Source organism: Toxorhynchites rutilus, chromosome 2 (genome assembly GCF_029784135.1).
Source record: "Toxorhynchites rutilus septentrionalis strain SRP chromosome 2, ASM2978413v1, whole genome shotgun sequence".
Lineage (NCBI taxonomy): Eukaryota > Metazoa > Arthropoda > Insecta > Diptera > Culicidae > Toxorhynchites > Toxorhynchites rutilus.
The window spans coordinates 330217428-330244954 of NC_073745.1; the positions used below are offsets into that span (position 1 = coordinate 330217428).

Sequence of the window (27527 nt, forward strand, 5' to 3'; positions counted from 1 at the left end):
TGTTGTAGAAATGTTTCTTAAAATCGTGTACTGACGTATGACTACTTCTCTAATTTCTATATAGGGGGGTCACTCTACGAAAAATGTAACATATCAAATCTGCATCACCTGGCGATATAATTAATTCAACCCACCACTGGCAATATGTATCTAGGGCACGACCGCATATTTTCGACGTAGAACTACGCAATTATATTATGCAATCCACCACTTCGAATATTATTTTAGAATGCATCGAAGTTTTTGTAATAGATTTTGTTCTTCGTTACAAATAAATTTGATAAACGTCCTTTTACGTTTGATATGATGCCAAGGACTACCAAAATATGTGAACGGAAAAATTATCAAACGATCATTGTATTTTACATTTCCCTCTGAAATTATTGCACATCTCATGTTTACGTAGTTCTCGAGCCACGAAAGTTCATTCACCTCTAGTATCTGAAATGACGATTTTCCTAGGCTTCTCAGTTTAAAAGTACATTTTAGGGAAACATATTCCGGTCTGCACAACGACAAGCGTGTACAAAAGTACTCAACACCAAAAAAGTACCCTGACTTGCATGTATTTGCAAAGCGGATTCCCCCAGGCTAATTATTTTTGAAGTCCGTGTTAGGGAAACACAGCTCGGTGAGAACAAAAATACCCCCGACTTGCATGTATATTTGCAGAGCGGATTTCCACAGGTACATCGATTTTGAAGGCTGTGTTGGGGAAACCGTAAATCGGGCCAATACAAACTTGGCAGTTAGGGCGTTCAAATAACGCTTGACATTTTACAGTTATCGATTGTTCATCTCGTGGAAATAACATTTTGTTAATTGTTATAGACACGTAGAAATATTCTCTATCAATTGATGCAAACATCTTTCCGATCTGTTAAGAAATGTTCGAGTTATAAGCATTCGAAATACGGGTAGGGTTAGCACACAAATCGGAAGAACAAATGTGTGGAAAAAGGAAGTTCTTCCAGTTTTCATGAATTTAAACCGTTTAGATATTAGCGAATTGTAATGTATAGCATATCAAACAAATCTTAGAGAATATCCGATTCGATTGGTATGCAAATCATGAGAATTCGTTCACAGGTGAAAATGGTTATTAACGTTAACTTTATTTCATAAAAACCTGTTTTCTGATTTGGCACTCTTCCTGAAATACGTAGTTCTACGATAAAAACAGCGGATGTCAAGTTTTTCTGCATCTATTTGTTTTTCTTCCAACAATTTACTATTGAATTTAAAAAATACTTTCTACCTTTATAACTCTTACAACCCGATTGAAGTTCAGTTCAGTTCATATAACAAACGGTTTTTGTAGGGCTACCATTTGGTGTATTGAATGAATTTAATTTACGTATTTCTGGCCAGTTGCAAAAACTTTATTCAAAAGCAATTGTCCTTAAAGTACTACGTCAAGTTTCCGTCCGTGCCCCTAGACCCTTCCACTATTTCAAACAATTGTATTAATTCATTGGGTTTGATTGTAGGTGAGTGTGTGAGTGGTTTAACTAGTGATTACACGGTACTTGCTGTTTTTAGAGTTAGTTGCGAAGTTCTCAGTTGCTACTTTGAACGCTGGCAGGTATCTTGGAGCACATGCGCCGTATGCTATTGTCCCTCATCAGGGCATCTTCATGCGCGACCTGCCTCAGCTTCCTCGTGCGGACCTCTAGAAAGGAGCCAAGATAAAAAGGCCCGTTGGTCGATCCTAAGCAACATGTTCACTCTCATATGACGAATTTTTTGGCAATAATTAGTCATTTTTGCCGAACGATTTATGCGATATATTACGCGATAAAAATGGTGAACAAATATCAAACCGGCAGTATAAGCCGTCGGTCCAATGTTGGTTCAACGAATACCCTAAGCATTTTTGAAAATGATTGAAAACCATTTATCTTTATGTAGTATTACTATTCGCAAATTACCAATACATTAATTTTACATAGGGTTGGTAATGGTTCCCGAAAAAAATCGCGCTCAAAAACAACTGCAACCGAAACAACCACTTAAAAAAGTGCAGGGCCCAAAATCTTCAAAGGTGAAAAATGAAGACCGTCTCTACTCTCAGTAGCTTTGCTTCGACTAGAACTGCTTCGGCAGTCGCCGTCATCAAAAAATGAATTGGCTAGAAAATTAATTGACTAGCGTTGACTAGCGAGGATGACTAATGAACTAGTCCAGTCAGTGGTTATTCTAACTGACTCGACTAATGAATACAAATATGCCTCTTCATTCAACTGAATTCAATCAACATTTGTACACCCCTAGGAACGAAATTGTTACCCGCGTACGCAATCTTATTTTTACGTTTATATAAAGAGGAACGAAAACTTGTTTTCTGATGCAAAAAAGTAGTTACCCCATTAATGGACGGTTTGTGATCTACCCATCGTGCACTCAAACCAACGAACCTAGACAGTTATCAGATATGCTATAAAAGTCCTTTCGTTAGTATTAGTAAACAGCGTGCAAAATAGCGCACACACACTGCACGCTATTTTATACGTGTGAGTAATTTTCGTGTACGATACAAAAAAAATCTAGCTCACCTGTAGCGTATGTCAAACCACGTTGAACTCAAACATCGTTGCATGCAAACGTGATACATGGGAAAGATAGAAGAATGAATTCTTTTTGGGGGAAGTCACATCAAAATGCAATGAAGTCAATTTGACTGGGAGGAATGAAATGATATAGTCGAATCGGTAGAGGGAGATAACGACTAAACGCCCGACTGACTGTTTAGTCGTTTTGGCGGAGAAACTGCGTGAAGAAGCCAAAAGTCATTACCAACTGAATACGGATATAGTCAGTCAGATAGTCAGCTGACTATCCTCAGTTGACTATGACTATGCAGAGCCCTGGTCACAAGTATGCTGGAAAAATTCTGACACAGAAAAACATCATGGGTATAAGACGGTCTGTGATACCACGCGCAAGAATACGAGTTATGATATTGTGCGCTAAATGTCCAAACCAAAATACCGTTTTGTCTCAAATTCCAAACACTTCATTTTTAACCCCTTGCCGTACGATTTGATTTCCAACAGCACGGCCCAAACACGAGCACATCAATTCGTTCGACTATTCTGCTCCTATTTTTTGTATCGTATCGATCGAAACAGTTCCACGAACATCATACGTATGAAGCTATGTATCCATTTCACATCGAATCACCACGAGTGTAGTTCGACGTTGTACGTGAAGGGGTTAAATGTAAATTTATTGAACTTTAGTGTTATAAATAATTGAATAATAAAAAAACCCTGACATTCTTTTTACTACAGGCTTCATTTTAACATCATTCACAGGTATCGATACTGCCTATACTTACAATGCTAAAAAATTGCAAAAAGGGACTGTCAAAACCAGCGATAAAATGTTTGCGTTAGAAAATTCGGAATTTGAATCAAGTTTCGGAGCACAAAACCCAAATTTTTGGGAGTGTAATATTTTTTATAGAAGAATAGCGAATTGGCTTTAATTTGATATATCGATCATCTGAATCGGCCTAGTAACTTAATAGTTATGATTTAAAAAAAAAAGCTTTTTTGCTGTTCGGAATTTGACACAAATATAAACAAACATATTTTTAGTTTTTCACCATGAATATGTATTTATAAATCAATTTTATGGTGAACAAATGAAAGAAAAGACTCTATTGTATCCAAAAACCAAATTAATTTCGCGACACAGTACCGGTACCTATAATTGTGGAAATTTCTTCAGATCGTGGTGCAACAATTTTGCCGGGCAAATGTAATGCACCAGGCGAACGTTTGCCGGCCAACGTTCGCTAAAGTTCGGTCGGACCTAGCTAAAGGATCGTATCCTACTTTTCAAATTAACCGGGCAATCACTAATGTCTCTTATAGGGCTCATATGACTCTCATATTGTGCTCCCGTGGCCGAGTACTAAGTACTAATAAAAATGACGCAAGTAATACTACGTTGACACATCGAAGTTCCTCTAGGAGGAAGAAGAAGAAGAAGATGACTCCCATATTACTCCAAATCGCAACGATAAACAAAACAAAACGGTCTAGGAAGCTAATGCACGACTATGCTCACGATGTTCGTCGTAATGGTAATGGAAGACGAAACCTACGTCGAGGCAAAGTTCTAACAGCAAGATTCTATCTGTACTATGACTTGAAAATCAATATTTTCACTGTAACCGGTTCCGCAAACCAGGAAATTTACGTGAAAGAGTGTCTGGGAAAACGTTTGCTGCCTCTCCTGGAGCGATTATGACTATTACGATTATTTCGTCATGTTTCGGTTGGATTTGACATACTGCCATTACAAAGGCCTTTGAATATTATGCAATAAAATGGAAGGGTGGTGTCCAAACACAAAAACCTTCCCAACACGTGATACTTCCTCCCAATCGAGAAATATAAGGCTATAGTCCTGCATAACCTGGAAAAGACCTAAAAGCTGATAGAAGCTATACATTTCTTATGTGTTTTATACTAATTTAACAACAAGAAGAGAAAGAAATGTCATTATTTCAATGAACAAATTATTTAATTATTGTTTGACCACATTTCGATCGATCTTCATCTCTAGCTTCTTTCTGATATCCACTGCGAACTTCTTTGAATGACTTTATTCTCAAGTTCTTCTTTTTATTCTCGATTATTTTTTTTTAACTTATTTGAAAGCTAAATAACTCAAAGAATAAAAATAAAATACCATCATCATCATAATCATAGCATCAACATAAAAAAAAAACACGGAATCACAGAAACAATACCATACTGCCAACAAGAGATCGTCATAGTCATAGTCAAATGAGGATAGTCGACTGACTTTCTGACTGACTATATCCGTATTCAGCCGGAAATGAATTTTGGCTTCTTCACGCAGTTTCTCCGCCAAAACGACAAAACAGTCAGTCGGGCGTTTAGTCACTTTCCCCCCCCCCCCCCTACCGACTCGACTCTACCATTTCATTCTTCCCAGTCAAATCGTCTTCATTGCATTTTAAGGTGACTTCCCCCAAAACGTATTCGTTCCTCTCTCTCATGTATCACGTATGCATGCATCGATGTTTGAGTTCAACGTGGTTTGACATACGCTTCAGGTGAGCTAGATTTTTTTTTTGTATCGTACACGAAAATTACTCACACGTATAAAATAGCGTGCAGTGTGTGTGCGCTATTTTGCACGCTATTTTATCCTCTTTATATAGACTTAAAAATAAGATTGCGTACGCGGGTAACAATTTCGTTCCTAGGGGGTAAAAATGTGGATTGAAGTCAGTTGAATGAAGAGGCAGATTTGTATTCATTAGTCGAGTCAGTTAGAATAATCACTGACTGGACTAGTTCATCAGTCATCCTCGCTGGTCAACGCTGGTCAATTCATTTTCTAGTCAATTCATCTTCGTGATCGTTGATAATGAAATCGATTGTCGCCAACTTCAGGAGCTACTGGACATGTTTTAGACGTGGTGTCATGCCAACAATATCACCCTTAGCGTTCCAAAGAGCCGCATGGACAGCTTCCATCGCAAGAGAAGGCGAAAATCACTATATATCAGTCTGGTTTATCACGTTGGAGACAGAACTACAATGATAATGAATCAGTACGAGCGATCATACGTTCTTTTGTTATCGTGTTTAATTTGTACAATTTTAATGTTGAAATGGATCGTCTGGAAGATGAGCCGTCGGTGAAATATTTGTACGATTATTGACTCCGTAGGAATTGACAATGAATGCATGCGATTGAAAATGTTGGAGGACAAGTGGTAGGTTGTCCATCAAGGCAATGCGAAATCGTTAAAAGTTACCAAACCAGCCGTCACCAACGTGACAAAAATGGCCGGGGAAAGTTTGTCGATAGCCAGGAAATCTGGATCGGAGGGAAATCGAAACTGGAAGCCACCACGACGACAAAAATAATGGTCAGCGCTTCAAGTGGAACCCCAACCTCTCCGTTCGAGATGGCACAAAATGGTAGGATTATCGACTATAACCGTCCATCGAGACAAAAAAAAAACAAACGGATTGTCGATTAACAAATTCAGTCCCTTCTTCGTCAGAATTGATCCACTTCCGGATCAGAAAACTAAAACTACGAAATTGTTTTTAGCAGTACGAGTTTCCGAGAAGAAACAAATGAATGCATCGTTTTGAGTTGGAAACAGTCCGTCCTTAACTGCACCGCGAGATAACAAAGTCGCTTGCTTCATTTTGGTAGTTATCTTACTTTTTAGCTTTTACTTTATATCCGAATCGATAACAGAAGAGCTTGCGATTTCAAACCTCATCTAATGACAAACTATAATTACACAATTCGCCTCCGGAAATACTGTGTCACTCGTGAACAACCAATCTTCAAACAACTTGGATCTGATCTATGATGACTTCTTTTTCAATATAATCGACGGTACCACTGAAGCACCTTTCAACTGTAGAGGCAGCATGTCAGATCTGGCCAAAACTGGCCAAACAACGAATCTTTGTGAGCCTTAATAGATCAAAGGAGACGTTTCTGCAGGCACTCTTCCTCATACATTTTTGAATACATTGTCTTGTTTGTGACGAGAATCTTGGTTTTCTGTCCACAGCTGCAAATCTCTTGCCAAATCAAGGACTTCTTGGAAAATTTATCAGCGAAAACGAACTTCAAATTGCTGTAGACATCTTCTCTGGCAGTGGCCTTATAGAATTTCAGGTGTGGGAGCTGTCCAAAAATTATCTACACGTACGTTTTGTCATCCATCAATATGCATCCTTCGTACTTCGTCAATACTTTGTTGTACAACTTTTGAGCGCATCTTTTGGCCATCAGATTTTGCTTCAGCGTGCTGATTGGTTGCTTGCAGGCACGGAAATTACTATGACCTTCTCGCATACGAATTCTCCGGATGGTACTTTGGTTAGGGTTGTGTTTTTGGCGATGTCGTAGTCCGAGAATCTAGGGTCTGCCTTAATTATTTTCGACACATCCGATCGTAAGTTCCAAACGATTCCAGATACGCCTACTACGATGGCTGCTATAAATTGAACAATAAATCTGGATTCTAACTGAATGAAAGTTTGTCAGAGAAAAGAATTTTGTGAAAAACGATTTGACTTCTGAATTTTTGAAAAACATCGAATGGGGAAAAATTTGTTAAATAATAATACACAGTCATTAATATCGTTTATATAAAATTATGTGTTAAACATAATGGAATTAAACCCCGCCGGTCTACAGCTAAAGGAGACCGATAGAGTTTATTGGAAGAAAAAAATCATTGTTCCGCTTCAATATTTACAAGTTTGATTTCATCAGTGGCTTTAAGTACATTGCGAAGGTTTTATTGACAGGTTCCTGAAAAATAGGTAAAAGGCATCGAATAAGAAATCGGCTTGTTGTAGAATAACTTTGCCTTTACCTGATTCAATGGACTCTTCATGGCTTCCTCGAACAACCTTTCGTAAACATTCCCATCGTGGGCTCCTAGCGCTGATCCAAGAATGAAATCCGGATAATCAAAAGAATCCACTATTCCGATGGACTCGGGACGCACAGCTGCTAGAGACATTTCATATTTTTCCTGCAGCCGCACTAGATCTCTTTCTGACATTGTAGTGAACTATAATAGTATTGTGCAAGCATCAATTCGTCCCCAATCAGTCTAATCATTTACCCTTAATAAGTCCCCCACAAGTTTTAGCGCCTCGTGGTAAACTAGCAACTTGCACAACTCCTGCAGTACGCGCGACAACTCTGGCGAAGCTGTTCGGCACGTATTTTCAATCAATTCATAAGACGACTGCAGAACGAACCAGCGGCCATGAATTTCCGCCACGCGAACCAACTCCAATCCGGTCATGTTGGATGCTTCCTCTAGACTGTAACCGGATGCCTTCCGCTGCTCAATGTGCTCCCAAGCCTGACTCAGCCTGTTACCAACCACAGATCGGAAAGCGGAAATAATGACGGGCGTGGAATCACTCCACGGGAATCGCTTTTTCATCTTGCCTGCATATTCACCCAAATAGCTTATCGTAGGCGTAAGACTCTGCCCCTGCAGAGCGTTATTCCAAGCTTTAATCAGATATCTGACAAGAAGAACCAAGGTCACCCATTGAAACCATAATCGAATGAATACCATACCTTGAGGTTTGCAGCAGAAGAACAGTATTTTCACCCTCGTATGTCGAAGCCGCAGCGGCAACGCTGTACAAATTCATAAAATTCGCACTTGACAAATATCCGTGACCACCGCAAGCCAACCGACAGACCTCAATGCCAACGGCAGCATCCGCACTGGAAATGGCCTTCAAGCAGCATGCTACAGCATGTAGCTCTGGCAGCCGTTCCAAGCTACCAACATCCGAATCTTGTCGCATCCGTTCATACATTCGCCATAAATTTTCGGCTGTCAATTTCAATGCAACTGCCTTGGCGATCTGTGGCAACAGTTTGTTCTGTTGGGTCAAATGGTCTATCACTTGCACCTCCGGTTGACTGTGGATGATGAGAACGAATTGTGAAAGATTGAATAAACATCTACAGATTTTCAACTTACTCAGGATTAATCAAACTCTGTCTTCGTACACAGGAATATCGCACAGCGATCGTAGCCGCTTTGGCGAGATACTGAGCCATTTCTCTCACGATCACCACTCTAACAAAAACCATTGTGCCGTAAGCCAACACCGATGAAGCCGGCTTCACATACGTCCCATCCCTCAACAGTCTCGCATTTTTCATCATCATGCTTGTTCGAGGAATTCTGAAATTGGTAAAACCCAAATAACCATTATTCACCCCTTTGTAACCTAGTTTATCCCCGATATCTCCAATTTCCAGACCCGGCAGTGGCATATGCGTACTCTCGTCCCGAACTTGAACCAGAAATGGATGGATTCCATGACATTTGCCCCTCGAATACAGCTGAGCCATCACAATGCAGTAATTGACCGTTTGAGCAACTACAACCAAAAAAATTGTCACATGCAAAATGCCTGCATGACTCGCATAAACTTACGCGCCCCAGGCCACCACTTGAACGAGCTCAACGTGGGACTGTTGATAACTATTTCGTCGGTGCTCTCGTCGAACGTTGCCGTCGTTTCCAAGCCCCGAAGGTACGTCCCATGACCCAGCTCGGTTTGAGCATAGGTTCCGATAATGTTGCAGTTCAGTGCCTTCTCAAGCCAACGTTCCTGCTGCTCGGAATCCGCGTGGCCGATAATAGCCGGGATGAACATCACAAAGTGTATCCTGAGAGGATTGCCTTCTCTAATCAATCCCGTCCCAAGCAGAGAATCCAGGAAGTGTCTACAAAACATTGCAAAAGTGAGCAATGAGACAAGATCTCCGCAACAGGGAACGAGAAGTACCTACACATAGTTTTTGGTATCATATTTTCCCTGCTCTTGTAAGAGTAACTTGGCCTCCGAGAAGATTAATGTTGCCTTACGTATAGTTTCCTCGTACAGTTTCTGGTGAGAAACGAAATGGAGTGGAACTTTATCGTGGAAATCTGGATGGAGGGCGAAGAAGTTTTCTGTAAAGGATGTCAAAGATAAATTTGTATGTCTAGAAGTTAAATAGGATTCGCGTTATTATATAATAGCAGACCCGGCGCACTTCACCCAAAATGGATCATTTGAAATAAATAATCTGAACATTCCCATTCCCTTCCGAAATTGTTTTTTGTCCGTACTCCGGTAACAGATAGTTTTAATGAGACACTTTTCTAATTTTTCGCACCGACCCGCCGACCCTAGTCGGATACGGTAATCTCTCGAAAGCAAACTTGTGTTCCACTGATTGTCCAGTTGAAACAAAGGAGACGATCCTTTAGTTAGGTTCGATCGAGCGTCGAATAGCATACGAATGCCTGGGACATTACGTTTGCCCAGTAGATTTTTGATTTTGTTTCATTACTGATAAACATACGGATGAGAGTGTTGCTGCATTTATACTACATATAATGATGGAAAATATTTTGCACCTTTTGGTCCTAATTCCAACAGACGAAAACATCTTTTTTCCTAATACTATTAATTAGTGTTCCTAATTCCAACAATCAAATTATTATAACAATCAATCGTTTTAAATAGTAGATTTGACAATGTTTCATGTTGTAAACAAGTTAAATGAGTTAAAATCAATAATCGAATGAACTACAGCAGATTTAGGTCGTTTAATTCTACGTTTTTTCGTTTGTTTTAGCTCTTTTTGACGTAGAACTACGTCTTTCAGGAAGGGTGCCAAATCAGAAAACAGGTCAGGTTTTTATTAAGTAAAGGTAACGTTAATAAATATTTTCACAACAAACAAATTCTGCTGATTTGCAAATCAATCGAATAGGAAATTCTCTAAGATTTGTTTGATATGCTATACATTACAAATCACTAATTCCTAAACAATTTAAATTAATGAAAACTGGAAGCATTCTCATTTTCCCATACATTTATTATGCTTATTTGTGTGCTTATCTACCCGAAACGTCAAGAACGAGCAACCGATACATTTGTTTCTGCCCGTTTTAAAAATATCAATACAAATAAAAATGTAAGGCCAAATGTATTGCTAAGCGAGAAACCCGAAGAAGGAATAGTCCGATTTGAGCCATCTTCATTTTGATGTATTCTTGATGTATTCGTCTCTGTCCATAGATCAATGTTATTCGGTAAATTGAATACCCTTCTTCTTCTTCTTCTTCAATGGCACTAACGTTCCTAGAGAAACTTCGCCGTCTCAACGTAGTATTACTTGCGTCATTTTTATTAGTACTTAGTTGAGATTTCTATGCCAAATAACACGCCTTGAATGCATTCTGAGTGGCAAGCTCTAGAATACGCGTGATCACAGTGCAAGTCGGAGGAAATTTCTTTGACGAAAAATTCCCCCGACCAGAACGGGAATCGAACCCGAACACCCGGCATGTTAGTTATGACGCTAACCACTCGGCCACGGGAGCACAAAATTGAATACCCATATGTTCGAAAATTACATCATAATAAGCGTTGTTAGTCCATTCGATGTTTGCGCTAACGAAATTGATCTTTGTTTGAAGGTCGGAATGGATTTTCAAGCGGAATAACGCATTTCTATCTATATAAATAAAAAAGGAAGGTCAAATGTGCTAATCGCAAAATCAGAAGAAGTAAAGGTCCCTTATGAGCCGTCTTCATTTTGTTGTATTTGTTGTATTCTGCCCATAGAACAATGTTATGATGAGAAAATGTTTAAGAATTTGTTCAAAAGAATTTATATCAAAACAATAACTTTGGGCGGGATAAAGTTCGCCGGATCAGCTAGTTTGGTATAAATGTGTCATCCGCGATTCGAAGCTAAATCAGTTCTCGTTTAGTGGTCATCGAATCATCATCGTTACCGGACAATGTCGATCGGGAGTGGATTGTCATTCTCAAGACAGTTGAAAAAGAAGTATGGAGTAGAGTTTCTTTCCACAAGGGCGCTTCTCAGGGCTAGAGGCGAAAAACAAAAATTTAATCGCTTGTAATCTCGATACAACGAGCCGATATCATTCATACCTGATTTTGATTAAGTCCTCTGTATCAAAGTGTACTACGACAAAGGAAGTGCATACATGGAATCATTATGCTAGTGCGGATTGTTTCCGAGGGAGGATTTTGAATGGCTGCGCACTTAAAAAGTCGGACAGGAACTACAAAAACTGATTTTAACCACTACACTTTTTAACCACACGATTCAACGATATATATTTCGAATACTTTTATTTTTGACACGATATATTTAAACCTTTGAGATAACATTGATACAGATTTATTTCAAGCGGTCCTCCTTGACCTATTAGCTACTTGTTTCCGTATTGATATATACGGGAATTAGGTTCAAAAAAAGATTCATCTCATTACGTTTCTGTCTCTCTATCGAGATCAATTTTTCCTCCTATCGGGAGCTTAAGATAACATATTTAAGCTGCTGATATTGAAATGACCATAAGTGGGTTTACAACTGTTGTAGGGTTTTTTATATAAAAAAGTTTGTTGGGGAAAGTATTATTTATCCTAGGGTTGCTCCAACAGCAGATATAACTGGTTTTCCAAGGCGGCATTTAGTAGAAGTTTTCGTAGATATGATCTTTTTTCTCCGGGCTACTTCCCTTCAATGATTCCATTTTTGTGGATGTTACATATTAAGTTTCTGAAAGTGTTCAAATTATAGAACACAAGAACAAACTTACATAAATTTTAACATTTGCCTCCTGAAGATTGTCATCGAAACTGTAGGATAGTGACTCAACTGATCAACTCATGGAATAGATTTTTCAACCAATATTCCTTTAGCTTCTGCTCAGTTCCTGTTTTGTGGCTCACAAACGGTCGCACGATGCTTTGGCAATACGTTTGGAATGCATTGACCCATTCACGACCTTGTATTCCGTTTTCAAACGGATTGGGATGAGCTGATTTTCACACATAATGTACTTTTCTTGTCACTAATCTCTTTGTTTTCACGTGGAATCCGGCTTTTGTTTTGCCTGGCAGTCAATCAACTATTCGCCCTTCTTCAGTGGCATCTAGAGAGGTTGCTTTTCCAGGACCTGGGTTGGAATATTTTCCTAAGGCGTTCTCGCGCAGTGTTGAATACGGAATTCCATGCAATTTGGTCGCCTTTCGAAAGAAACATCAGGCTCTCACTATTTCCACAGCGCCTGCTATTTTCGATCTATCATATCGCATTCTGCCATATAAATGAAGCATAAATTTATGCATAACTCAAGAACTAATCCAACAAACGAAACCAAATTTGGGCAGGGGGCAATAAATGTTTCTATGGTGGTGTCTCCGCCCAGAGAGGTATCTGAGCAGAGTTCCAGAGTAATGTTGAGGATATGAGAATTCAGAGCTGCGATTTGTCGTGAGAATCAAGTGATGGTACTCACACAAAGATAATCAACAAATTTTGTACTACGATTATCTTTGGTGACCATCCCAAAGTCAGTCCAATAGTGTGAGAAGAATATTATCACAACACTAACGCATGGTGAACTTCTACTTGACAGTAGAAATCCGAGCTCCTTGGTGAGTGTCCTGTCGCTGAAATGTCAGAATAGTGCGACACTCAAAAGTCTAGCTGATGGTTTGGTGTTTGGCTATATTCACAACATTCGCCTCTTTGTGTTCGTTCTTTGTGACTAGGAATGCCAGATGTGAATATACAGTTTCATTTTAAATACAATTTGAAGAATATTGTGTTTTCAGGCATGTATATTCTTTTCAACTTTTCAGACGGCCTTAACGTTTTTAGTGGCACTTTGCCGACTCTACGTAGTAATACACGTGTCATTTGTATTAGTACTTAGTTTGTGGAATAACACGCCTTGCGTATACCCTCTATTCCGGCCCCCGATCGGGTTTGAAATTAGCAAAATGATGCATTTTGTAACTTGTTCGACTTCGATTTTTTACCAAATTTGTTTCTCATCATTGCAAGGATACTAAAATTGCAGACATGTTCACAATTTTACTGATATTTAAAGTCCTGTCTATCCTGTTGCAAACTTATATTTTCAGTTGCAGACTGTAGAAATATGGTATTTCTTCTCTTTATGACTTGATTCCCTGAGCTTGAAACCCCTTTTTTCAAACATTACTTTGCTATTCTCGCGGTTACAAAAGTATCTGCATCTCAGATTTCATCAACATTTCAGATTTTTGTCGAAGATTTTCAGAAAAATCATCTGGCATCTCTGGAGGTGATGCATTTACTCTGACAAAGGCCAACACGAAAACAACAAGTCACCAAGTATTTTTGTATTATACATCAAATATTTTTGTGTATAATGGCTCACTGAGTTGACCGCTACCGATCGCGCCAGCTGTCCAAACTGGACTACCACAAAACGCAAGTTGTGCATCTGATTAATCTTCGCTCCCAGGGAGACTTCCCGCATCTCATGTTATACAGTCCTTCCGGGCCAGTAAGAAAACTCGCATCATGTATCTGCTGTGGAAACTTTACCAACCGGGCGTGGAACGGCTACGCAATGAAATAATAAACTTCACAACGCCCTCGAACCGGAAGGTGGAAATCAGGACCATCAGCAATAATTACCACATCGAGTTGAATTCATCGGTTGCCGTGATATATAACAGGGTGGTCGTGTCGGATTTGATCAATCAAATTGATCCCAGTGGGTGGAGTGAATATGAGACTCGTCTTGTCCGTGGTGGATTAGCTGACCAAAGATACCCAGGATGCGCTGAGAAGAACCATTGAAAAGTATGTGTCTAGGTGCAGATTGATTTTGTGCGCCAATTCTACTTCGCGGTCAACTAAGAAGTACCGGAAATTGACTGGCAAATATTCCATCGAGAAACCGCCAATCAGATTGTCCTCGAACAAAATCCACAGAAGCTAGAGGGGGTGAGCGAACGGCTATACGAACTGCTTTCAAGGCGTTCTATCGAATGTAATAATCTGTGGATTGGTACCGAATCTGGTTTAAAATTGCGATATGAGTCTGAAGACGCAAACATTGAATTTTGCCGGGCATTATGAACACTGGATGCAGCAAGGAAGCAAACATATATTCCATCTGGACGTGTTCGTGGCGCAGTTTGTAACACGGTATAAGAAGTTTCTCAATAAAGCCTCAATGGAAGTGAATGATTTTTGAGCGATTCTTTGAGATCGCAATTTTCTTTCGTTTTATAAAAAAATGAAATGTTTGTGTTCATCTAACGTTTATTAACTAAACATCAATAGTTCGTGTAAGGCTTAACTCTAAATAAAAAAACGCCTTGTCGGTTTCCAATCGGATCATTTTCATGACCCGCAAATAATTATGAAATGGTAAATTTATCAATATACTTAAATACCATTTCATTCAAATAATGGTTTTGGCTGCACCATGTTTATTTTAAAATTATATTTAATATAACTTTTAAAATTATGACACCATAATCTTTTTTATTATAAATTATTGTTCATTTTAACTGCAAGAAATAAATACTCGAATACTGAAAGACAATTGTTCGAATGAATCGAATATTTAAAAATGGCCCCACGATTAATCGATAATGAAGTGACGTGGAAGGTAAAACGTAATGTCAGAATTGCCGTTCGGACGTATCCCGTAAATTTGAATTTATTTACATAGATGGTATCCAAACAACACTAAACATTGGCTACAGTTTCGTCGGCACAGTTGATTGCCGTTATGAACCAGCACAAAAAAACAAAGCTGCAAATTATGCACCCTGTCGGTACCGCGATCAAAGCATTCCCTGAATAAATCATATCACATTAGCCGAGCCAGCTGGCGGAAGCATATGCATAAAGGTTACTAGGTTACTATTTTCAACGACAACTGTTTATTTATTATACTGCTTCAAATACCTTCGACGAAATCAAATGTAACCATACCAACGTAAGTAATAACATAAACAAATCCAAACCTTTCGTCTTGCCATTCCTCATACGTCTTTTCTAAATAGTGTAAATTACGAGCAACCTGTTTACTCCACCTTCTTGATCTAAACAACCGTCGCGATTGTCAAAAAATGATTGGAACTGTCTGATCACTCACATTTCTACTGCCATCATACGCCACAACCACCGCTCTCGTAACGTAAAGTTGTAAACAGAGCGATCGGCAGTGAGAGGCATTGGAACCAACCGTCATTTGGTTAGGTGTCAGAAACAAAAGAGTGAGTTCACTACTGAATATTTGGATCTCACGTACCGTGAGAGGAATTGAGTGACTATGGTCAGCTTTTTTGTGACATTGACGGTGATGGATTGCAGCTCTGTATGAGATGAGATCGAATAAAGTCAAAAGCTTGACCTATACTGATCGGAGAGTTTATTGCAACTGACCCTGTTCTTAACATTTCGTGCCCTATTTGTTTATTGGTCCCATAGTCTAGAATATTCGCCATAAACAATTGCGCTTTGTATAGCTGGTTCATTTCTATGCGTTCCTGTCTTTTGACAATTCGCTTGTTATTGTTTCTGTGTTGTGATTGTTGTGTTATCCTCAAAGGTAAGTATTATGTGCCGTGCAATTATGTGTTCTCAATAATTATCGTTTCAGGTGATTGTTTGGGTATACGTGGATGACGATTTAAAGGTAAGTGACAATATGCATTAACATTTGTATAACAAACTAATTATTCTTTCTTCACAGGTGGGGATTCAGGTCCATCAGCTGCGGACTTTTGTTCAGTGTTGTTTATGTGTAATAAAGTGTTTTTAAAGAATAAAATGTGTGTTGTGTGTTTTGCATATTTCTTTGCTGGCCGTGACAAGTGGTTTGACACTCCTCCCCTTCTCTAAAGGAGGAGAGGGCTGAACAACTCGAAAACTAATCAGGCAAATGCATTCAAACTTGGAAAATAGAAGTTTTAGGGATCGATAAACGTTTCTATGATGGTTATTCCTAGCTGTATCGGACAATGTGGAAGATAGGTCAGAACCTCATTCATCGGATTCTACAGCAAACTCAAATTGGAACGTTTTTGCAGTTGAGTTCTTAACTAAAGAGACATCGACCAATCACTTACACCCCTTTCATTCTGAGCCCCTCAAATTGAACCATTTCATTGTGTCAGCATCGGTCTTTAGGATGTTTTCCACAATCTCGTCAATTTTTTTTGTCGAGTTTACTTTTTATTTCATAATAATAAATCAAAAAAGTTGATACTTGTGATACTAAAATCTCATGCGGGGTAACATTGGCCACCACGGCCACATGATTAGAGAGGATTATTGTTTCCGGCAAAATTGTACTATAGTTCAAGACCGCTGTACTATGGATCGAGTGTGACAAGAGTGGGAGATGTTGTTTTCTCATTGAATTAGCTATAACGTGTCTAATGGACCACCCCTCGTGAAATTATAATATTAGGTGTATCGGTAAGTTTCTTCGGTTTTACAACAGATGGTAATAACTTGATTATTATTCCAGTGAATAATAATCAAGTTACCCCATCGTTGGAAAGCTACTGTCATTGCGCATCTTTTTCAGTATATATCAAAAAGAGTTGAAGCGTAAACAACATAGATTTTTGCCACTTCGTATATGTCGAATTTCGTAGCAACGAGAGAGTTTTTGCGGGGAGTGTTACTTCATTACTTCAATATGAATTAAAAAAGTTGCGGAAAGTCATCGCATTTTGGTGGAACTTTATGGTGACCATGCTCCAACTGAGCGAACTTGTCAGACGTGGTTTTCACGGTTTAAAAGTGGTCATTTTGACTTGGAAGACGAAGAACGTTCCGAATCGCCAAAAAAGGTTGAAAAGGCTAACTCGATCAAGATCCGTTACAAACGCAATAAGAACTTGCAGATACACTTGGAGTAGCTCAGCAAACCAAATCCGATCGTTCAAAAGCAATGAGAATGTCCGAAAGAAAGGACATTGGGTGTCGTATGAATTGAAACCACGAGACGTCGAACGCCGTTTTTTCACGTGCGAACAACTGCTCCAACGGCATGAAAGAAAGGGTTGTTTTCATCGAATCGTTACTGGTGATGAAAAGTAACTACTACCATAATGCATAAATTGACTTAAATTGTGATTTGTTTGCAATTGAATCCGTAAATAGTTTCGTAAATAGTTTCTAAGCCAACGGCAGTCCTACGTCAACCTTGCGGTTATATCATAGGTATAACCCATCCATAGTTTTTTTTATTAGTTTTGAGACTTAGAAATTGAATACCCAGGAGGCAAAAACCAACATTTTCGACACCTGCGCTTCTTTGCTTCTCATCGAGGTCAAAAAACTGCCGAAGCAACCCGAGCAACGCACCTAAAAGTCGCGATGGTAGACGAAATTTTATGAAGTTTTATGCGGTTTTGACATAGAACTATGTCTTTGATTTCTATATAGGGGGGTCACTCTACTAAAAATGTAACGTTTTATTAAGAGTTTTCAAACGCATATTACTCAAAATGGTTATTGCGACATATGTTGTGCTATAAAAATAAAAAGATATATATCATTAGACAGGAAATTGTTGTTTGGTTATGTAAAAATGCAATAAATGAATTTAAATGGCTGCTGATTTAGAAAATCGATTATTACAAACAATGTTCCGGACAACGTGGTAACGAAGGAGATAATGCTATTTCGATCTATAATATATTTTGTAGTCATAGATTGATTTGACTCAGGCTTTTATTTATGTAGGTCTTAACTATTTAGACTTGTGTTTAAAAATGATACATGATGACTCTTTGTCTTCTTCTGCATGATTGATAAAAAAGAAGAAAAGGGTAGTAATGGTATTTTTGGGTACATTTTTTAACAAAATGTGGTACCGAATTCTACCACGTTATGTCATCTAACCCATTTAAAGGATATAAGTACATACAGAAAACGGTTTTTCCAGGGCATCAATTTGATGTATTAAAAGAGAAAAAATACAGGTTTTGAACAATGAAAAACTCAATTTAAATGCAATCACTACACACAATCACAGTCCTATGTCAAGATCCCGTCCGTGCCCCTAGGTTCAGACCCATCAATTTTTTTCTGTACGCTGGGGCACGCTGCTGACTGTAGTGGTATTGTGCACCACACATTGCATTCTTGATGGAAAGAGAGCGTTTTGGATGTGAATGAAGGTGTTTGTCCGGAGGTCGAATATTTGGCACATTTTGACAGATGAAGTTTGAATTGAAATTTGTACAAACACCTTTTTATTAGACACTCTCCAATTTTCAACAGTGGCAAACAATGTCATAAATCGAACATGGAAAAAGATTCAACTGAAATATTTAGGTTTGACGAACAGACCGAAAAAATATTTTAGGCATTCTATAACTGAATATTTGTGTCGTGTCGAATATATTTGATCAGTACACGTTGATCAATTGTTATTTGTCAAAAAGAGTCAAATATTTGGCTTCGGCCAAACAGTGTATGAACACCCTAAGGATTCGGGTTTTCGAAGGTGAGTTTGACAGTCAGTTTACATGAAGCAAATATAAAAAAAACGCAAAACAAAAAATTGTGAATTAGAACAAGAAGTTTTACACGAGTAAGAAAGTTATTTTTAAGTTAGTATTAAACGAAAGAATAATGTTCTACTAATTAGGTTGAAATATATAAATTAGCAACATCTTCTCTTGTTGCATAAAATGACACTTTTTCTGCGACGGTAAAAAAACTTATTTGCTGGAACAAAATTATCAATGAAAATCAAATTCTTCGTATCAAATGATTTTTTTTTTCTGTAAAAGCATAACAAGCATTGAAGTCGCCGCTGACGACGATGGGACTTCTGTTAAAATCTGTTAAATTATGGAACATCTAATGAAACTGTTCTATTGTCCATCTCGGGAAGGAATAGCAGTTGTCGAAATTTAAATGATTGAATGGTCGAATTTTTCGGCACATATGAGAGACATGAGTATCAACAAAGCACCATAAAACAAAATCGAAAATACAATATACGTAACCCGCGATTCACGATCTAATTTTCAACCCTGATACGCTTCTTGTAAAGAAAAAATGAAAAGCATCTTCTGAAATACATTCCTTTACTATGAACATATTTTTAACTCACCATTATCTATAACGACACCCGTGATTAGGAACTTTCTTAAAATACAGCTAAAAATAGACCCATCAAGATAATACCAAGGCGCGTAGAAGTATATCCTAAGGTGGGCCAACTTGCTAAAACCACTCTTCAGTCATCTTGGAAGTCTACTGTGTTTTGTTTGTAAACAAAACACAATACGCTTGTGCCCAAGCTCGCTCGTGATCAGTCTGTCTCTTTCACACTTCAAGGAAAAAAATCACCTTCTGCTTTCTTCCGTACTGTTTTCATATACCGCTCCCCTAACCAACTTAGTGACGAAACGGCCTCACCTAGTACCATAGACCCGTCTTGGATAATACGTTGCAAATATTGACACCCTGTACATGATAACACACTTTTTTTTTTTGCACAGTTGCTCTCCGGTACATGCAAATGTTGTTTGTATTTGTTTCGAATTTTGTTTTGCGAACCAACTGGTTCAAATTTTCTCGACTAATATTGTCAATCGCCTACCTCTTGATCGCTTCTCCTGAAGTTTATCCTCCCCTCCTGCCCACCAGGCAGCGAATTCCTCTCGATCAAAAGTACATTTGCTGCGCTCTTTCTGGAGATCTTTATTGACTTCTAGCGCCGGCATGATCACTTCGTTGTTGACAATAAAAATAGCTACAAACAAAGCTATATTTGATAGTTTAGAATATTTTTTGCACCCAAGTATCTTAAGCACTTCACCTTATCGCAATTAACAGCACTTGATTGCAACAAATTCGCGAAACGCACTGTTCTACCAGCGAACCAAGCTTCAATGATATGCGAAGTCGCTGAATTGACCTTATCTTAGAAAGTAAAACCAAAATATATGGTAACGCCAGGGCGAGAAGACTACCGGTGAGCCAATAACGCTTGTCGCACACTTTCTTACATTTTATTTTCGCATGGAGCCCCCTCACAGACTTGGGGACCCATTGGCTGCACCAGCAGTCCCCTCGCCATGGGTAACGCACAGCTGATTTGAATCCCGATTCCGGATGTAATGCAATAACGCATACGCGAATCCGCAGAACTAACTAAAGGCGCATTGTAATTGTAACATTTTTAAAAATCTAATATTAAACTGTACAACGCATACAATTGTTTTTATGGATTTTCTCCCTCGTTGAAATGATCCGTTCCGTAGGGATGGACCACTTTCATCTCTCCTAGCAGACAAAACAGCAAGAACACGCAGTAAGTCATCATCATGATGAAGGCAACACTTTGGCGCCCCTGATACTGGGTATACAACAACGCCAGAAGAATCGCTCCCAGCAATTGAACGAGAAAATATTCACAATTCTCGCCCATAGCACCTTCGCGAGACTGTAAGTAGCGAAAATATCCGTCTAAATGTTTATCAGTCATACATAAAATTGCAACACAACTTACGAAAGCTATATGATCCATTCTTTTGGCTGCCTTCAAAATCATGGTGATTCCAAGTCCCAAACAAAGATCTGAAAGTCACGTAATTGAACCTGCACTGACCTATGTGTCAACGTTATTTTACTTACTAAACAAAGGTCCACCGAAACAAGCTGCGAAGGCCATCTGTCCATAGCCCTGCTTGGCCAGGGTGATGTTAGAGAACAAATCTCCTATGCTATTACCCCAAGCAAGCACCGAAAGACCGAGCATTGATTTGGACATCTTCACCACAAGACCCAATGTGACCAACAGGCTGACTATCTCCTGGGCAAGCACGTAGATCATTTGGATTGATCCCACAAAGACCATCAGAGCGTAGACTAGATGATAGCCAGGAGGTCGATCGGTTCTCGATGTGAGAAAAACCAAAAACATAAGCGTTGGGGAAATTATTAATAACAACGCCCAAATTGGAAGGCTCAGCAGGGGCAGAGGAAGAACTGAAAAATATTCAAACCGAATCAAGCTTCTGTTAATAAAAGTTTGTTCTAACTTACATCCGTTCACCGTTAAAATCATCAATGGTAGGGTGAACCAGTGTATCATGTTTAGTAATTTCGTCCAGCCGTGTCGTTCAACGGTATAATCCATTACAGGAATTATCAATAGCAGGAAAAACAGTATGGGTGCCCTCATAATCGCAAACGTCCTGGCCAGACAGCCTGACTTCTTCCAATCATCCCGATCCAGTGGATTTATGTGCTCCAAAAAGTCCCGGAAGAGACGATGATTTTTGGGAACAAACCGAATACCAAAACCATCCTCGAAAAATTCACTCACTCTGTTGGTGGTAATATCCAGCTCTGAACCGGGTTGCGACCGGGAACGAATTATTACTTCAGTTTCGTCGCGAAGTTCTCTGTAGAGTGCAACCTCGCTTGGAATCTCTCCTGCAATGGAAACTAAAAATCAGAGACATTAAAGAAATTGGAGAAACGGCTGCTCGATGTTGAATTTCCTATACTTCTCGATTCCACGGCCAGCATCTGTCTCTTCAGCCAGAAGAATTCCCCCAACACAACGACCAGATAGCATACGTATATGACAATCACCACGATCGCATCGGACAGCTTAAAGTGTTGGTCGTAAGCACAAGCACTGATCCACGCGACGGAATAAATGAAAAACAACACATCTCTCGTGACTCCAAATTCCGGGATCTCGAACGGGTTCAACAGTATAATACAGGCCGCAATTACACCGACCACAAACGCACCTCCTCCTAGCAGTTCACCAAACATGAGCTCCGTGTCGCTATCTATCCGGCTAACCGCCGTGAACAGATCCGGCGAACCATTTCCGAAAGCCAGGATGGTGACCCCCGCAACGCTTTCACTTATGCGGAACGTTTTGGCAATCACGGCCAGTACTGGACAGAAACTGGGACGACAAACGTTTGGTTCCCAATTATTACAGTTGATCGTAACAAGAAATCGTTTACTTACAACTTATCCACCGTTGTTCCGAGCACTATGAAGTAGAACAGCAAAACAATCACAAGCAGTAGAATCCCCAGGGTGAAAGCCTCCTCATTTTCGCTACCTATTGTGCAGTATAAAAAGTAAGAGTAATCGAAGTAATACACTTCACTTCTGCAGGATTCTGTGCCTTTGATGAAATTGCATCTCTCGGGCAGTGCTAGTTCATGAACCTGAGTGCATTCACCCTGGAATAAACGAACGAGTTAGGCTATGGTCTTCCGGCAGGGTTCCAATTTGACTACTGGGGGTTCTTTGGAAACGTAGCTGATGTGCCGCGACTCTCGGTTGTAACTGGTAAAGTTATCGAAAATTGATGACATTTTGCTTAGCGGAATTCCATTGCAGTGAACAATAAAGGCCTACTATGCCTACAACTACAATGAATGTCATTAAAACGTTACCAGTTTCCAGTTGGATACCTACCCCTTCTGATTAATAGCAATACCCGTAGATCATTAAGCATTCATAATATATAGGGGTCGGTGGTTCTGAACCCACCTTCTAAATTGTAAAGGACATATAGTACTTGAGAAAGGATCCCGACCTGGAGGGTTTTTGACGATTCTTTATGTCTTTTGAGATTTAGTCAACTATTCGAACCTAGAGTTTAGAGTATGTTCGAAGATGTATTAAAAAATGTTGGGACCAAAATTATTGTTTGTTGACGCTAATTGTGCTACCATTTGGTGTGGTTTATGAATATAAAATAGAACAATAAACAGACCAAATCGAAAAAAAATCGAAAGGATTCAACGTAAATTTGCCCGTTTTGCTTTGCGTAATTTACACTGGAATGATCCCTCGAGTCTGCCTAACTACGATAATCGCTGCAAATTAATTGGGCTGGATTTGCTAAGCGTACGCAGAGATGTAGCTAAGGCGACTTTTTTATCGGATCTAATTCTAACAAACATCGAGTGTTCCGAACTTCTACAAACTATAAACTTCAACATTCGCTGTAAAAACCTGCGCTATTACACATTTATTTGTTTTCACCACTCCCGCACAAATTACGGGTATAATGAGCCCGTAGCGAGTATGTGTCGAATGCTCAACCGATGTTTTTTATCATTCGACTTCCACTTATCACGTTCTTGTTTGAAAAAAAACTTCGTCGGCGTTCTTAGACAATAAGCATAACTTTAACTCTTTATGGTCGCTTGTCTGCTCTCAGCCACCATACCTTTTTTACCGTTCTGGTCGTTTGTCTGCTCTCAGCCACCACAGCATGAAACTATGCTAATCTTATATTTTACTCAACCAAGTATCAGTTTAAGCTTTTTCTGAAATTTAAAAAATGTTCATTTTTCATAATCTTGCACGTATCACTCTTTCTTTAAGGAAAAATAATTCCGACCAGTACGACACCCATGCCCAAATTTAATACGACCGCAAAGAGTTATTATTTAGATTTAAGTTAATATATCATTAGGACATATATGTAAAGGTCTGTTGGTATTATAAATAAATAAATAAATAAATCAGATGTACCTTTTCCGATTATTTTGAAAATGATCTCTGAGAAAACCTGAAACTTAAACACATCTACTCGGGAATAAATGAACGATTCTTCTGCACGACGAAACCAGATAGCACGTTGCACCTTCCATGAAACACAAACTGCATGAGTTGGGTTATGAAACCCTCAAGCACACAGCATACTCATTCGGATTGTGAGATAGTAGAGTTTCTCGTTTTATTGTGGGAGTCACCTTACTTTTCTCTTTCTATTCGTTACCCGAGTCGATAACATATGAGGACGCCGCTTCAAATCTCACCAAGTGGTAATTCGCCGCGTGGAATAAAGAGGATTGTTAAGTTGGCTGAAGCTTCGAGGGACAGTTATTGGCGTTCGCAGAAACTGTGGAAACTTTGGTTGACAGATTACTTCTCCACAATTAATAAGGGAGCGAAATGGCTCGATATGGGTAATTTCCCTGGCTTCGAATAAATGTATTGTAATTGTGTTAACTTTTCAAGTCAGACCGATTTTAAGGCAAACATACACCGAAGTCTAAAATGAAACTTTAGTAATTTAGCAATGGTTGATGTTGGATAATATCATCAAATATTTTTATCTCTGAACATGACATGAATCGGTGAAATATCACGCTCATGTACGCTCAGGTGTTTCCCAATTTATTACATAAATTTAATACGGAACAAAACGCGCTAGTTTTGTGCATCGCACTAATGCACTTATACCAACAATTACATACTACAAATATTAGGAGTGAAACTCTGGCAGACTTTGGAAAATTTTGGAGGAGAAAGTTTTCCAGATGCTTGAGTGAGTCGTGATTGGAAGGTAATCATCCGTAATCCTCTTTAACACGTTCGTCGCCCATCGCTATTCGGTTGTTTCTTCTTCTTCTTCTTCTACTATATTGACACTAACGTTCCTAGTGGAACTTTGCCGTCTCAACGTGGTAGGGGAAAGGGGGACAGTTTCGGACAAGGCTTTTATTAAATTAGTGGTACAAATTTCAACCAAATTAAAAATATAAATAAGTTAGCAGCCCTTTCACCAACAGCTGTCATATAGTTTGACAGCTCCTGGTCGTTTATTACTTACGAAAACAGAGTGCCCTTTTACATACACGTTTCGAAACATTTGAGCTTGAAGTTGTAGGTATTTCATCAACTCCTTTCTGAACGATTTAGGAATTTAAGTACACCACCATGGTTAGTAACTAATATGTAATGAAAAAACGGGCATACAACGGGGAAACAAAGGTCTATTTATTAGATAAAATTATGAGTTATCTTCGGCTTGTGGTGGGACACATTCGGACATCGGTAGGGGGGGCACATTCGGACACTGTTTAATACCTCACCAAATTTGTGTTTGATTGTTGTTTACTAACAAATATCAATTCAGTCTGATTCTCAGGCCTAATGATGATTCGGAACTACAAAAAGAAAACCGATAGAGCCAATGAATATAAGATGGAACGAACTGTCGAACCAGTTTCAAACGGAACGTTTTCATGATTCTATGCTCAGAGGTGATCCACCTGGGTCCATTTTCTTTGTCAATTGCCAAACTAGCGGTTGGATGACGGGAAAAGTGTTCTTCAATGTTCCGGAACATTTGTAAAAGATAGCGTAATCGAATCAATTGTGCTATTGCCCAACAATCACAAAAGCCATTTGGAAACAATTAAATATTGCCGAGAAAATGCCATAATTCATGTATCTTTGACACCTTATGTCACACATCCCTTACAGTTGCTGGATGTTTCAGTAATGGGCCCTTTCAAGCAAAAGCTCTCATTTTCTCAGAACTATTGGCCACCACCATTCTGGAAAAACTTTTTCTATACACGACCTTGCAGGTATAGTTGTGCCGGCTTATAAAGCTTCTTACAGTCCGAATAATATCCTAGCTGGATTCAAAATGACAGGTTGCTATCCATTCTCCAGAAACGTTTTTTTTTTGGACAAGGATTTTGAATGCTCGAATGATTTCACCTACTGGAGCGGAAGTAGCAAGCAGGAAGAGAGTAGCATGTCCAAAAGTGCCCCAGGATTGTCCGAAACTGCACCACCCATGGGGCACATTTGGGCAAAAAGGCAATTTTCAAAAATTCGAATTAACCATTCGTAATCGCATCAATGCCCACTTCTAACACGCTCATATGATACTTCAATGTCCAACTAACAACCAGGATGAATTCAGGATTGTTTTTAAGGTTTACACAAAATATTAGAAATCAAGGAAAAAAAAGGGTCCGAATGTGTTGAGATTTCTATTCCAAATAATAAGCCTTGAAAGTATTCTAAGTGGCAAGCTATAGAATACCCGTGACCACAGTGGAAAATGGAAGACATTTCTTTGACGATAGATCCTCCGACCAGAACGAGAATCAAATTCGAACCCCCGGTATGATATGTGTGTGATAGTGTGACGCTAACCATAAGTGGTCGGTTAAAAAAATATTGCTGAATCAATCCTCTATTTCTTAATGATCAATTTAGAATTACTTTTCGATAAGTATGGTTAAAAATAGCTCAAACTATGCTCTACACCAGGGTACACATGCTCTATGAAAGTATATCTAGAGATACCAGCAGAAGAAAGCATGTTGACCTAACCGAACGCGTCCGCATTTAGCTTGCAGATAAATAATTAAATGAAGGACATACATTGTAACGTTTGCATTAAAAAAATGGGTTTCATGGATTTCCTTCACCTTCATATGCACTGAGGAAGCTACCCATGCAGCATCAATCATAGTAACCCATGAGTCAGCAGGAAAAAAATGACAGTTTTATCAGTCGAACTCTAACTGTGAAGCTACTCAGTTCAGAAGTGTGCGCATTGTAAGAACGGTACCCCGCCACGTCGAAAACGGACATCATGCGGCATGCTCATGCTCATTCCGGCATCTACAACATCTTGGCGCTATTGGACAATAATCAGAGCATCGAAGGAAAGTCCGGTTCCGGACGACCGACGACCCTGAGTGACAAAAAGCTCCAAAGGATGCTGAAGAGGAAGATCGAGGGAAAAGTGGCTACATCGCTGCGTGCGCTTGGCCGGGAGGTCAGTGCAACCGGCCAAACAGTGAAAAAGTACCTGGCGAACATGGACATACATGTCAGGAAGCGGAACTCCCGTCCACTTGTCTCGTAGCTGCAGACAATGACGCAGCGGCAGCGGCAGCGGCTGAATAAGATGGTCAAGTCGATTTTCCCGGCGAATCTCGACGTGGCGGTGGTGAAGGACGACGAGAACTATCTCACCCTGGATGGTGTAGGAAGTTATTCCGGATAATGATGATAATAATAAGCATCAATTCGTATATGTTTCGTATATTCTATTTTTCGCTATAAATCAGCCCCCGATGTAACATACGTCTGGTCACTTGCACTGTTCCTCTATCAATCCCCTTTTCTCTCCATCTCCTATTCTCTCTGCTCTGTTCGATCCAATGTATTCAATAATATAGGTCAATAGTGTTTGTCTTCAAGACCCTACAGATGGCAACGACTGGCAGGGTATTTTACTTCCCTCACGAAGCAGGTGAGCTCCGAAGTTTTTTCACATACCAAGTTCCCCAAGA

General features: G+C 39.3%; 2 protein-coding genes and 1 long non-coding RNA gene across 13 annotated transcripts in view; 1 reads left to right on the forward strand and 2 right to left on the reverse strand.

The window, feature by feature from the left end:
- Positions 1-20360, reverse strand: part of LOC129769113 (probable peroxisomal acyl-coenzyme A oxidase 1) — a 32428-nt gene extending 12068 nt beyond the window's left edge. For 3 of the 11 annotated variants that reach the window (XR_008741817.1, XM_055771152.1, XM_055771155.1), the window contains exons 1-9: positions 20246-20360; positions 20027-20191; positions 9361-9523; positions 9002-9294; positions 8540-8945; positions 8125-8478; positions 7655-8069; positions 7400-7600; positions 7280-7335 (exon numbers count right to left, since the gene is read on the reverse strand). Coding sequence is in view for 8 of the 11 variants with exons in the window: in XM_055771152.1 (XP_055627127.1) it covers positions 7280-7335; positions 7400-7600; positions 7655-8069; positions 8125-8478; positions 8540-8945; positions 9002-9294; positions 9361-9523; positions 20027-20150 (2012 nt within the window). In the remaining 3 variants the exon portion in view is untranslated. Of the gene's footprint in view, positions 1-4962; positions 7336-7399; positions 7601-7654; positions 8070-8124; positions 8479-8539; positions 8946-9001; positions 9295-9356; positions 9524-19534; positions 19601-19864; positions 19945-20026; positions 20192-20245 lie in introns of those variants that run through there. The other 8 variants (XR_008741818.1, XR_008741819.1, XM_055771154.1 and 5 more) reach the window with 7 other exon arrangements.
- Positions 15687-16226, forward strand: LOC129769117 (uncharacterized). The gene is made up of 3 exons (XR_008741820.1): positions 15687-16003; positions 16055-16090; positions 16148-16226. It is a non-coding gene; the product is annotated as an uncharacterized LOC129769117 (long non-coding RNA).
- A 127-nt stretch (positions 20361-20487) lies between the features above and the next one.
- Positions 20488-24269, reverse strand: LOC129769115 (mitochondrial sodium/calcium exchanger protein-like). Its single transcript, XM_055771161.1, has 7 exons — positions 22701-24269; positions 22423-22643; positions 21942-22357; positions 21475-21879; positions 21064-21417; positions 20939-21006; positions 20488-20872 (listed from the first exon to the last, which is right to left on the reverse strand). Exons 1-7 carry the CDS (start codon positions 22776-22778, stop codon positions 20651-20653), a joined length of 1764 nt encoding a protein of 587 aa, XP_055627136.1. The 5' UTR covers positions 22779-24269; the 3' UTR covers positions 20488-20650.
- Positions 24270-27527: the final 3258 nt, after the last annotated feature.